Consider the following 14,830-nt stretch of genomic DNA (forward strand, 5'->3'; position numbering starts at 1 on the left):
GTGGCTCGTCGCTTTCTTTGCGTGGAAGCTTGGTGGCTGAGGAGAAGATTGTTTGTACTGCCCCAAACTTCCAAGATTACCGCAGAGGCTTACAATTAAAGAGTGTGAATCTTCCTTTGCGAATGAAAGTTTTTGTAATGAGAGCTAACGCATCATAAAAGTTCGCAGATAGTAACTAAGATGGTGCTAATAGAATACTAAACGGGAAAACATGCTATTCGATTACAAGTTCGCAAAATTCACTTATCTCCAGAGAGCTTCAAAAAAGTTAGCGTTCTTCGTAATAATAACTGATAACACCTGGAACTGCAACTTTTTTCTAGGACAAACCAGCATCCGCTAATCTGTTGCCACTGGTCAAGAACGTTCATTTTTGGTTGCGCTGATTACGTATTCTTTAGAGGTGGTTAGAAACATTGTTGAGATTGATTTGGCCCAGTACATTTTCGGTCTACTGGAAGTGATTAGTTTTCGAATGCAGCTTGCACAGGGAACAGCAGTATTTTTTTTCTTTCTGTTGAATATAATTTATAACGACACAGTATTAGGGACCTATATATGCATTGCTTATAGTTATGAGTCAAATGATTCGATTCATCATTTTGACTGTCTTTGTGACAATCATCTCAAAAAACACTGCAGATGGATTCATAACTTTTTCCCTGAATTTGAGTAAGTAATACAAACATAACTACGACATCTGTGATAACAATAATGACTATTGCTGTATTACGCAGATAAACTTTGGTCGCACAAGAAAACATCGAAAATTGACTTATTCAAAGCGCCACAAGCATCCAAGCCAATTCCACAACGGTTGAAAACCTACGATGGACCAGAACGTGATAGGGTGTGCAATGCAACGGAAACACCTCGAGTATGTTATTTTTCATGGATTGCAGAAAACTATGCAGCGATGGGATCGTAAGTAGTATTAGGAACTAATCATTACTAGCTCGATTTTTTAGAAGGGTATGCATTTCGTTTCGTTTAATGACAATAACTCTTGCATCGGCGGCCAGAGAGTGTTATAGGGAATAGCAAAGAGAGGTTTCAGGGACGTTTCAGGGGGTCCACGAAGTTTCCCTGAGGTACCAGGAGATCTTAGGGGGTTTTCGGAGGTCTGAGGGGGTTTTCGAAGATATTGCAGAGAATTTCAGAGGATTTTCGACGAGTTTGGGAGGTGTTACAGATACGTTTCTGAGGTTTTGGATTTTTCATGGTGTCCGAGGTGGTTTTGGGGGGATTTTGGAGGCATTTTATGAAGTTTCAGAGCATTTTCGGTGCGTTTCGGTGACGTTGCGCAGATGTTTTTGGAAGTTTCGGAGGATCTCAGTTGCGTTACATAGGGTCCAAGAGGGTTTAGGGGGATTTCGGATTCATTTCAGAAAATTTCAGAGCATCTTCGGCGGGCAGAAGTATTTCGGAGGCGTTTTCGGAGGTACCGGAGCGTTTCAGGTGCGTTACATGAGGTTGGGTGGGTATTAGTGGAATTTTGGAACCATTTCAGGAAGGTAAGAGCATTTTCAGCGGGTTTCAGAGGCGTTATGCAGGAGTTTTTGGGTGTTTCGGAGGGTCTCAGTTGAGCGATTCCAAGCAACAGCATCAAAATTAAGGAAAATTTTTAATTCATGATTTTCTATTGAACTGAAACTTTGCACAGTTTTTCAGTTCCATCTAAATCGCCATTTTTCGATATCAAATTTTTATTTAGAGCCACGACTAACTTTTCAAAAGGATGTATGTGAAAATGGTTCAAAAATATTCAAAAATATGCACAGCAAAAACGGATTGTTCGATTGTTATGAATTTTTCAGCAAAGTTAGATAGCTAAATGATGATTTCTAAGAAAATATACACTGTGAAAAAAAATCTATTTTATCATTGAAAAACATCATTTTTGTCACAAAAACTCAAATATCTCAAAACCCTATCTTTTTACCAACTTGAATTTTTTAGGGAAAACGGTCCATTGTATTAACAATCTACCATAAAAATTTGGTGATGGTAAACTAATAAACAAAAAAGTTATAACATTTCAAAAATTTCACAATTTTTACATTTAGTAAAAAAAATTTTTCTGTGTAAATTATTTCGGCCGGGAATCGCGATTTGATGCTGATTTTATTGTTCAGCAAAGTTAGATAACTAAATGGCGATTCCTAAGAAAATATACACTGTGAAAAAAATCTTTTATAACATTAAAAAATATCATTTTTGTCACAAAAACTCAAATATCTCAAAACCCTATCTCTTTACCAACGTAATTTTTTAGAGAAAACGGTCCATTGTATTAGCAATCTACCATGAAAATAAACAAAAAAATTATGACAATTCAAACATTTCACAATTTTCACATTTAGTAATAATTTTTTTTAGTGTAAATTATTTCGGCCGGAAATTGAAGTTTGATGCTGATTTTATTGTTAATGGCCTTGCGTGAGTAAAACAAGTTGTTTTTATTATATATTATATATACATATAATATACTATGTACCGTAATGTTCCGATTTTATCACGCCCTCCGCGCATTAGTCGTTTATTCATTAATTTGCTGTTACATTTGAGGACAAGTGTTTTCCCTCTTCTTCAAGATGAATGTTGAAATCATGTTTTGCAACGTTAAAAATATTGAAATGGGTATAGATGTTGAAGAATATTACAGGGCATTTTTGAAAAGGGGCGTAATTAAATTGTTTAAACAGATGTCGCTGATGGCAATTTCTCAGTTGTTGTCGTTTTCGAACTTCCTGCGCCCTGCTTTACCGATGATATACAGATGGCTCGTTTGTCAAATTTTAGACGGCAGGACGTGCAAATGCGTAATTTTGTACACAATGTGGACATTTGGGCATAACCAGTCTCTTTCAGTTTATCTATGGTGCTTTCGGTGAGATTTCGTAACTCTTTTGAACATTTTTTTTCATCAAACGGTCTACAAGAGAGCGTTGAGTTGAAGACCTTTGAGAAAGCGACTGTTCATCTTGTTCGTTAGATTATAATAAACAAAATCACTTATTAATTTTAACTTACTTGGTGGCTGAAGAAAAAAAAAATACTATACAATTTTTAATATTCATAGCGGTAGTATTTTTTTGTTTTTTTCGTGAGCATTGTCAGGTATGTATACAGACAAACAAACGTAACACTGGCGAAATTTTCATTGACCACGCCTTCAACGATCATTTTGAATCTTGGTTGTGGCTTTCATAACAAGAAGAGCGCCCATCGTTTTTCTTTGCGTTTGACGTTTCACACTAGCGCCTTCTGATGACGATATTGCACAACGCAGTGTTTCGTGAAACATTTCCACCAGGTGGTGATAGTGTGAACTGGGCGATGAATTTTCACTAAAATTGTTCTAGGCGTTTCGTCTGTTTGTCTGTGGTATGTACCTCTTATGCATTTGTTGTTGTTGAAGTTACTCGCATTCTTCCGATCATAAAGTCTGTTCTCTACACACTTAATTTTGATTACCGAGTTCGGTAATTTTTTGACGAGATTAAAACTGCTGAGCACCGAACTCGTTCAGCAAAAATGCATTGTTTACCTTTTCCATACGATTTTGACAGTTGTTTTACTGAGCCTCAGTAAAATCGATTACCGAAACTACCGAGATCGTACTGCTGTTATAATCTCGTCAAAAAAGTACCGAACAGGCAATTCAGAAATAAGTGTGTAAGAGGGATTTTTTTTGCGGATAAACTAGACGTATACGCGTATAAAAAACTTTTATTATACAGCTTTTGTCTTAAAAATAAATTCAATTCCATTTTTCTTATAATCAACAGCTTTTCAACACTATCAAGGGATTTTTTCACCAGTCACGTACAATAAAAAGTATAACAATCTCAATATTTTTGATCACAACACTGGATCGCGTCTAAGTTTCAAATAGATACTATAGTAATTACGAATAATCAAACTAAAGTATCATGAAAACAACTTGTTTAATTCAGGCGGTAGCCTTTACAATAAAATCAGCATCAAAATATAATTCTCGAAATAATTTACACAGAAAAAAAATTTTTTTTGTTACTAAATGTAAAAATTGTGAAATGTTTGAAATGTCATAACTTTTTTGTTTATCAGTTTACCATCACCAAAATTTTATGGTAGATAGCTGATATAATGGGCCATTTCCCCTAAAAAATTGAAGTTGGTAAAAAGATAGGGTTTTGAGATATTTGAGTTTTCGTGACAAATATCATATTTTTTCAAAGTAGAAAAAGAAATTTTTTACAGTGTATATTTTCTAAGGAATCATCATTTAGTTATCTAACTTTGCTGAAAAATTTATAACAATCGAACAATCCGTTTTTGCTGTATAGCTTTTAGAATATTTTAGAACTATTTTCGCATACACCCTTTTGAAAAGTTAGTCGTGAGTGAATATGAAGGTTTAATATCAAAAAATGGCGATTTATATGAAATTGAAAAACTGTGCAAAGTTTCAGATATTTTTGAAATGGTCGCTCAGGATCGACTGACATGACTCCGTGGAATTCCTCAGTTGCGTTACATTGCGTCTGGGGGAGGAAGGGGGTTTAGAGGGATTTCAGAGGCATTTCAGGAAGTTCCAGAGGATTCTCGGCAGATTTCAGAGGCGTTACGCAAGCGATACCCCCGGGGGTTACGGAGAGTCTCAGGTGCGTTACATGGGGCCCAAGGGGTTTTTTGGAGAGGTTTCGGAGGCACTTCAGGAAGTTCCCGAGCATTTCGCGGGTTTCAGACTCGTTACGGAGGCGTTGTTAGTGGTTTCGGAGGGTCTCAGGTTCGAGACGGTATTAGGGGGATTTCGGAGTCATCTCGGGATGCAAAATAACGTTTTAAGTGGGTTTTAGACGCTTTTCGGAGGTGTTACGTAGGCGTTTTCTTGGATTTCGGAGGGTGTCAGGTACTTTACATGGGCTCCGAAGGCTTTTAGGGGGATTTCAAGGCATTTTTGGAGTGCTTTGAAAGATCTTCGGCAGATTTAAAAAGCGTCACGCAGGCGTTTTTGAGGGTTTCGGAGAGTCTTGAGTGCGTTACATGGAATCCGTGTGAGTTTAAGGGGATTTCGTAGGCATTTTAGGAAATTTCAGAGGCTTTTCAGAGACCACATAACAAAAACTTTTGAAACGCCCTTGAAATGCCCTTTGTTTTAATGGTGTTCTTGTAACTTCCTGATACGACCATGACCTGAAATGCACCGAAATGCCCCTGAAACCTTCGTAATCCCATTGAAACGCCTCGTAATCCCATTAAAAGCTTTGAAATGCCTCTGAACGCTTTCAGAAATCCTCTAAAACGCACTTTGATCCCCCTTGAAACGCACCTGAAATGATATCAAACGCTCCTGAAACTCTCTGTAATTATTCTGAAATGCATTGAAATGCCTCTAAAACCCCCCTAAAGAGCCCTGAATTGTCCTTGAAGCCCATTGAAATGTCCGTGAAATCCTCGAGCGATCGCGCTGCTGTATTTTGTACAACTAGTTGAAAAAATCTCTATTTTTGTGTTCAGCATTAGCGCGGTGCTGGTGGAGGTGACCAACCGCGCAAGTTACGGAAAGTTAATACTATCGATATACCCCCAATTCCCCGTAATCCAATAAAAACGCCGACGAAACCTAATGGATCGCTCTTGAAAGGCTCCTGTAAACCCCTGGCACAACCCAGAGGAATCCCCTTTTCTGGGCTCCCTGGGAGCTTTCTGGAAACACCCCTGGCGTGAAAACGTAGATAGCAATAACCAGAAACCTCACGTATAGATTAAACAGTATTGCAGTAGATTCTGTAGAGCTTAAAAGCTCTGAGCTTCAGGACATTTGATAACCTTAAAATGTCAGGTATCTGTAAAAAAGAACTTCTTGTTACATTGCTGAGCACCATGCATAACAACATTTTGTAGACCTTCAAGGATTCCTACGGATTCCCTTTTAAAACTCGTTATAGAATTCCTCCATAGATTTATTTTGGAGTTACTTTAATACTGCGTAACTCATTCATACTGGTGCCGTCGCGAATATATCTCAATGACGGATTTTCAGTTTAGTCTTGCTTATGTTTATACCTTATCGCCATCACTGTAATAAAAAAAAATCAGTTAAAATGTGTACAAATTTATGTTTGCTTATATCTGCCTCATGAATGTTTTACTTTTTCATTCGCTAATATATTAACATAAAAACGCTTTATAATCATAGACTCAACTTTAAGTTTATTTTTATGATCATTTATCTCAAATTTGAAGAATAACATTCAATTGATTGGGTAACAGAGTTTGCAATATTAGATTTTTTGAAGTGCATTAGGTCTATCCGAAGTAATAGCGCACTGTAACCTATTACTCTTTCAGAGCATGCAAGGACTGCCGCTGGGGAAACCACACCGATTGTTTCCACCCGCAATGTATCACCGCCGACGGAATGGAACGCCCGGTGGTATCGTTGAATCGCCAAATGCCCGGCCCACCCGTCATCGTTTGCCGTAATGACATAATTATGATAGATCTGCTGAACCACATGGAGGGATCATCGACGGCCCTGCACTGGCACGGAATGCACCAGATGCAAACTCCTTGGATGGACGGCGTACCAATGGTGACGCAATGCCCGATTCCCGCCGGGAACACCTTCCGCTACATGTTCAACGCCAGCGAGCACGGTACGCAATTCTACCATTCGCATGCCGGCCATCAGAAGGCGAACGGCCACTTTGGACTGCTGGTGGTGCGTCATCCGGTGGATTTGAATGCGAATCTGTACGATTATGACTTGTCCGAGCATCACATCATCATCGCCGATTGGACGCTGGATATGGCGGAGAAGTTCGTGCCGGGACTGCAAAGTCACACCATCCAGATGGATTCGATTCTGATCAACGGACGGGGACGGCACTTTGACGTAAGTTGGATAAGAAATCTGGGGGAGCTTTGAATTTCCAATTAGTGCTACAGGCGGTACATTTGACTTGGTCGAAACATAAATGGAACATTCAAATGTGGGGTATTGGGAGTTGTTATGCATTAGTTTAGTTAAGGTCAATCTTTTTATTTAAATAAATCGTGCAAAATTGGCAACAAAAAATCCTTTCGAAAATAATCGTGCAGACACTGAGGTTTTCGGCCTCTTCGATTGTTTTACTAACATTCCTTTCCCTCCTAGTTGACCGTAAGGACGTGGCCAATGCCGTTGTTGACATTACTAAAATTGGGTGTACTTGGACTGTGCACATTGATAATGGTAAGCTAGTCCCAACCCAAGCAACGTTACTAGCTGAGTAATAGTTTCTTAACCAAAAGTGGAAACCACAAGGTGTGTGGATGTGCGGTTCACAGGAGTTTCCTCTAGTAAACCGAGTATTCATATGCGGTAAGTGCAACGTTAGTGGGCAACGTCAAAGAGAACTTCGAGCGCTGCCGTAGGAGTTGAAGAGAACGCTCTTGACATCTCCATTAAGCACATCCTTTGGAAATGCCCTAATTTTGATTAAACCATTCTCACTTCGCCCTTTTGCCACCACACAAGACATCCATAGGCCAATAATGGACGAACAACAGTTGTATCAGGTATCAGTAGGTCGGCCCCAGAGGCACGTTCTCCTTCATTCGGGAAATATGTATGTGCCATCGCCATGAACACGAGCCTATTCATCATTTACCTGATGGAGAAGGGAAGGGAAAAGGATAGGACAGGGGAAAGGACAGGTAAGGGAATAGGATCGTCATACACGCAAAAGCGTACCACAATGGGTTCACATAGCGTCCTGAAAAGCACACTGTAATAACGCATAAGCGTACCACAATGGGTTTAAACAGCGCCCTGAAAAGGGCACTGTGATAATGCATAAAGCGTAAAGAGAGCCTATAGCTCTTTACCACAGCGGGTCAAGAACAGCAGAACGTCCAGAAGATTCAGGTTCTGAAGTCAGATTCATTTAATAAGTGTTTTCAGAGTACTCGGAAACGCAATTGCACATAAACTGGCCAGTTACATATTAAATGATACGAAGTTATATAATCGGATTCACAGCTATCACAGGCAAATGAATCAGCTTGCTGAATATTCGCCATGTGATAGCTGAGGCAGCAGTGGCCAGTAATTGCTTTGACCAGAATACTGCAATTCTGCTTTGACAGATTTGTTAGATACTTTGCCACCTCTAGAGATGGCTCAGTACTATACAATTTTGTTTGACGACATGACTCCAAACTATTCCAGTATTGTTTGTGCTGAGTGGCAGCCCAGGTGTCAATCTGAAGCTTTGCCCAACACTTGGATACCTGAATACAGTAGTGAAGGAAGTCATGCTCCAGTGCCAGCTAGCTCATCAGCCAATTCATTTCCAGCAATGGAAGAATGGCCAGGTACCCATACAAGGTGAACAGCGTTAGCTGAATTCAGCTCCTTGATTTGAGTTCGATAAGCGATAACTATTTTCGACCAGGAGTTGGCCGAAGCAAGTGCTTTAATAGCAGCCTGGCTATCTGAACAGATATTACTTTGCCCATTACGTGCTGCTGAAGTGCTGATTGCACTCTGCACATAAGAGCAAAGATTTCGGCCTGAAAAACGGTGCAGTGTCTACCAAGTGAAAAAGACTGATGCAGCCTTAGCTCACGAGAATAAACACCAGCCCCTGCTCGACCTTCGAGAAGGGAGCTATCAGTGTAACATACGATGCCGTCTGAAATACTTCTCTCCAGATAACCAGATGACCCGGGAAGAAAATGTCGTGGAAAATGTCCTATATGGAAAATAACAAGCAATTGTAAGATCACTTGGAGCAAGGACAACTTTGTCCCAATTCACCAAAAATGGAAACAACGAGGTGTGTGTTGAACTGCGGTTCATAGGAGTTTCCTCTAGTAAATCGAGTACCCACAGACGGTAAGTGCAAGAAAGTGCTTCTGGTTTGAGATGAATGTGTAGTGGGGCAACGTCAAAGAGAACTTCTAGCGCTGCCGTAGGAGTTGAAGAGAATGCTCCAGACATCGCCATTAAGCACATCCTTTGGAGATGGCCTAATTTTGATTGGACCGTTCTCACTTCGCCCTTTTGCCACCACACAAACATCCATAGGCCAATATTGGATGAACAACAGTTGTGTAAATCCATTTGATATACTTGTGTTTGTACCAAAGGTTCGCCGGCATTGTCCGAAGATCATACAAGCTTTCTTGATTCTGAACTCAACATGAGGTGTCCAGGAAAGCTTGGAATTAAGAATGACTCCAACGTACTTTACCTGTTCAGTCACATTGATTACAGAATCAAAGAGACGTAAAGGTCGAACACCATTACGGTTTCGCTTTTCCGTGAAAAGTACGTAATGGATGCTTTACTCGGATTTACCGAAAGGCCATATTGGCGACACCAAATCTCAACTAACTGAAGAGCGTTTGCATCAGGTCGAAAAGGGTGCTGATGCTCATACCGATTAACAATGTTAGGTAGTCGTTGGCAAAACCATAGATAAGTAGGAAAACCGCTATTATTGAGTTGCCTCAATAGCGTACCTGCTACGAGATTCCACAAAAGTGGTGATAAGACTCCCTCTTAGGGGCATCCACAAACACTCAATTTCCTAATCGCCGCTTGACGCAATGTCGCGAAGAGATGTCGGTTTTTGAGCATTTGGTGAATCCAATTGGAAATCATTGGATATATTCCATGACCCCATGCGGCTTCCAATATGGCATCGAAAGGCACGTTGTCAAAGGCACCCTCGATATCTAAGAAAACACCCTAGCAGGGTTGCTTTAGGACAAATGCCTTCTCGATATCGTAAACAACTTTGTGTTAACGAATCACAGTGGACCTCAATCTTGAAAGTAAGCATGTTGGTTCACATGAAGAGGCACATTGGCCAGATGAACATCACGGATGTGATGATCGACAATACGTTCTAAGCATTTCAGAAGAAAAGAGATCAAACTGATAGGTCTGAAGCTCTTTTCTTCCTCATACGACGCACGACCGACTTTCGGAATAAACTTTACAGTAATATACCGCCAGGATTTGGGAATATATCCAAAACTGCAAAACTGCAAACGAGTAGTTGTTTCAAAACCTGTTTGAAATGATCAAATCCTGTCTGAAGCAAGATAGGATAAATCCCATCTTCCCCAGGAGATTTGAAAGGAGCAAAGGTATTAAGTGCCCATTCAATCGATTCTAAAGTTATGATACTCCGAGCCGAAGCTAAAGAATCATAACTACAAGAAAAGACATCTGGTTCATTCGAAGATGTAATATCCACACACACACTAGCGTAGCCACGGGGGGGGGGGGGGTTTTAGGGTTAAAACCCCCCCAGAGCCAGAGCCAAAATTTCTGGAACATATTTCCAGTATAAAACGCTTTTTGATGAAAAATTTTCGGCTGCGCCGCTATTTTTAACCTACAGCTCAAATTCATTATATATATTTACGAAATGTGAGTGTCACATAAAAAAGGTATTCTTGAACATCGAAAACCCCTCCCAGAGGAAATTACTGGCTACGCCACTGTCCACACATCCAGGGAAGTGTGTACTGAATAAACATTCCAAAACTTCCTCATCAGGGGAAGTGAAATCACCATTTGGTAAACGAAGTTCGTTCACATGAAAATCCTTATATTTTGCAAGGATTTTGTTCAACCGACTGGCTTCACTCAGATTGGAAACATTTGTAGAAAGGTTTTTCCAGCCGGATCATTCAGCAGACCGAAGAGCTTTTTGGTAGGCCTTGCTAGCCGACCTGAAAGCCTCCGATCCAGCAACGTCGTCTATTCCAACTCTTTCTACATTGTTTCCTGAGTTTCGCCAGATCAGAGTTCCACCAAGGGGTTTCTCTTGTGGTCTTCACAGACCGCAGAGGGCAAGTTTCCATGATGTGGGTCGTTTTAGTAACAACGGCATCTTCTACATCACTTGGAGTGTCAATGCATGGTGAATATCCATGAAATTTGGCTGCAACCAAATCGGTTAAAAGATCCCAGTTGGTTGACCGAGGATTCCTGAAACGCAATGTTTGCGAAGTAACAATCACATGTTCAAACAAGATGTAGCGATATTCAGATAAAGATTCTTCATCTGACACATGCCAATTGATCAACTCGTGACTAATTCTGCTAGAGCAAAGCGTTATGTATAACAATTCCTCTCTAGCAGATACCATGAAGGTTGCGCGGTTGCCTATGTTAAGTAATCCAAGATCTGTACTACTTAAGTATGAGCTTGAGCTTGAGCTTGAGCTTGATTGACCGCCCGTGGATGCTACTCCAGTATCGCCAGACCAGCTACACTCACACAAGGACCAATGAGATAACTGCCGGGGACTAGCAGGCATCTTCAGTGTGTGAGCGTTGGAGATCTTCTATTTTTAGGCGACAATGGCACCTGCCACGTCAGGTTGCAGGTCAATGTGGGGAAGGGGTAAGGAAGTGATGATTGCAATCGTTTTTATCCACATCTGGCCGAATATACCTCTGCGCCAGCACAAATTCATGCGGATGTTGGAGTGTTGGTGGGAATTGGTTGGCAGAAGGTTCACACATTGGTTTGTGGATACCAGAGGAAGGTGATAGAATTGTGTGTTTTTATTATTTTGCAGATGTGTGACACAGTTCGCTTGATTGCATAACTTGTAGGCGTTTTTCTAATAGGATTGTGACACTGTGCTGTCAAAGTTTTGGAAGGAAGGGAAACGGCTTTTTCAACCCGTTTCTGTTCTAGCGACGGCTATGAACATGTTTATATACAGTTGTATATTAGTATGGGACACGCTTGTATGGAAAAAATAAATCCTCGCTCCAGTCGACTTTTTAGATGCCATTTAGGTCCCATATCAACTGTACAAAATTTCAGCGCAATCGGTGAAACTATAATTTAGCGCAAGCGGTTCAAAGTTTGCATAGGATTTACTATGGGAAAAGTTACACTTTCAAACAAAAAATCCCAGAGGCCACCCTTTGTCTCCTTAATTCAAATCAATCAACGTTTTTTGTAGAAAAATCATTTATGAATCTTTCCTTCGAAGACCACAAAACGATTGGAAGCTTGTGGAAAAAGTTATTGATTTATTACCGATTAGTGAGCTAACGAACGGCTTTTTGTTTTGTTTTATCAGCAGCACTGCTGCTGCCGTTGTTGCATGGGGTGGCGGGAGGCATCACCACCCCCAGAAACAGTAGCTGCCAAGGCAGCAGCTACAGTGCTGCTAATAAAACAAAAAGCCGTTCGTTAGATCACTAATCGGTAATAAATTAATAACTTTTTTCACAAGCTTCCAATCGATTTGCGGTCTTCGAAGGAAAGTTTCATAAATGATTTTTCTACAAGAACGTTGATCGATTTGAATTAACGAGACAAGGGGCGACCTCTGGGATTTTTTGTTTGAAAGTGTAACTTTTCACATAGTAAATCCTATGCAAACTTTGAACCGCTTGCGCTGAATTATAGTTTCACCGATTGCGCTGAAATTTTGTACAGATCATATGGGACCTAAATGGAATCAAAAAAGTCGACTGGAGCGAGAATTTGATGTTTGTCCCATACTATTGTATATGTAGAGAGCAGTGCGAAAGTATATAGAAAGATACAAAGTAGGAGGAAAGGGACGGGCCAGGGATTGAACCCAGGACCTTCTGCATATAAATCAGAAGCGGTAGCCACTAGACCACCAAGCCCGTCTTTCCAAGATCTGTACTACTTAAGTATTCCATCAAACTGGAGCCTCTCAAATTGATGTCTGAGCTGCCCCAGATTACATGGTGAGCATTAGCATCACTACCAACAACATGCGGAAGGCCTTTTGAAGTGCAGTATGCATTAACTTGCTTGAAAGCATCCTTAGCGGATGGTTCATCATGCGGTAAATAAACTGAACAATAAACGTATTTCCTGTTGAGGTTTCCAACAGATACATCGATTGTGATAGCACATACATCTCTGGTGGTTAGTTCAGAGATGAGTGTAGCAACTATTGCGTTGTTGACAAGCACACAGGCTCGAGGCATGACACGCGAGTTTGCCATTTCATGTTTACTGAAAGTAGCAAACATCGGGTTCACAAGATTTCCTAGATAAAAATTCTCCTTACGGAAGCAAGATTCTTGGACCAAGGCCACTTGGGCTGAACCATTTTGCATAAGTCTGCAAATATTGATTGTTGCTGTTCTTTTATGCTGAAGATTGATCTGAGCTATCCTAACCGTAGCCACTACCCAAACTGGGCAAGATTAAACTCTTCGCAACAACAGCACAACAAAGAACAGCAGCAACAAAACCAGAATCGGTGTTAGCGCGGCAAGTGCAGCTGGCTACCCTATATAGAACGATTGAGGAGAATAAGTCTATTGAATAGAAAGGCGAGTTAGAAGATTGCGAAAAGAGTAGTCAAGTACCGTAAAACGGGGTATCATTGATCAGCGGGGTAACATTGATCGACTTGACCGACCTCATGGAATGTTCAAACAAGCATTTTATATTGAATCAGTTTCTGCTATCGAATGGTATATCGTTATCTGCTATTATTAAGCTATGAAATGATATGTTATTTATGAAAATCGATTTTCATAAACATTGAAATAAATCGATTTTTCCATAACTGTGTTTCGTAACACAATCAGATACATTGACAAACATTCATGCATGGCATAAATACTAGATACAATAGGAGGTTCGAAATCATTGTATAACTTCAATATGATATCCTAGAGTTGGATTTAATAGCTGAAACTTTTATGAAAATGGTAATTTTCAATAAAATATACGATTTATTATGAGAAGGCTATCAATTCCTTAAGCAATTGCCTACATTTAGGCGTTATTCGCGGTTTGGAGGATTTTAATCCTCAAATAACTCAAAAAGTACATAACTTGTAAGAATTTGGACAACATATTCGAAATCAGCGACCCCGAATTTAGTAAGTAAAGGTATTTTCAACACAAACGAACGTTGATCACTGACATGATCAATGTTACCCCAATTCAACAAAATCAAAAATTAGATTAAAAAGACCATTTAAACATGTTTTAAAGTTTTGCAATACTTTTCCAAGAAGTTTAACACATACTCTGAGGGCCAGTACTTGTTTTAAAAATATAAAACATGCAACGTTTGCCTAACCAAGGGAATTATTCAAGAAAGATCGTAATTTCTGATCAATGTTACCCCGGATTACGGTACAAATAAATCAAGGTTGTTAACCGATAAATTATCGTCGATAATTTAACGCCAACTATGACCTCGTTGACAGTTTTTCGATAATTCGACGTTAACGATAAATAGTGCGTTACATTAACGTTATCGTTATCGCGTCTTCGATAATTTATCGAAAATTATCGAGTTAACTGTTGAATGCCAGGAGAAAACAAATCATTGGAGTGGAGATTTTGTACTTTAGTCAATAGATGTGTCTCTCAGGATGTGTCCGTTCGTGTGTATGACTATAGTATGAACTTGTTGGGTCGATTTTTTCCCTGAAGGAAATAGATACGCATCGCAATCTGCTACGTGTCAAAGTGTAACCGCCCGGGAAAAATACTTTTTATTTAGGATTGTAATTTAAGGGCTGTTTGCAGTTCAGAAGGAATTTCTCGGCCTATCTTGATGCATTGGAAATTCCTTGCCTGAATCGCCCAAGAAACCGTTTTTCTTCCATCGCAGTACGCAGTTGCGAAGAAATGACAATTCAAATGGCAGTCACCGTAGAAAGTATCTGCCAGGAATCGCTCAAGAAGTATCTTGAGCGATTCCTTTTGAACTCGAAACTGCGCTTTACACAAAAATGCTTGGAGGAATTACGGTTGAAAGCTCTGGGAAAATTTCCAATAAAACCGTTAAGGAATTGTTCTGGAGA

At 40.0% G+C, this 14,830-nt stretch overlaps 1 protein-coding gene across 1 annotated transcript in view; it reads left to right on the forward strand.

The window, feature by feature from the left end:
* Positions 1-411: 411 nt before the first annotated feature.
* The window catches only part of LOC109419079 (uncharacterized), a 40,733-nt gene continuing 26,314 nt past the window's right edge, over positions 412-14,830 (forward strand). The window contains exons 1-3 of the mRNA XM_029873543.2: positions 412-672; positions 738-924; positions 6,340-6,886. Coding sequence (XP_029729403.2) covers positions 576-672; positions 738-924; positions 6,340-6,886 — 831 coding nt within the window. The 5' untranslated portion in view covers positions 412-575. The remainder of the gene's footprint in view (positions 673-737; positions 925-6,339; positions 6,887-14,830) is intronic.

This window comes from Aedes albopictus, chromosome 2 (assembly GCF_035046485.1).
Source record: "Aedes albopictus strain Foshan chromosome 2, AalbF5, whole genome shotgun sequence".
Classification (NCBI taxonomy): domain Eukaryota; kingdom Metazoa; phylum Arthropoda; class Insecta; order Diptera; family Culicidae; genus Aedes; species Aedes albopictus.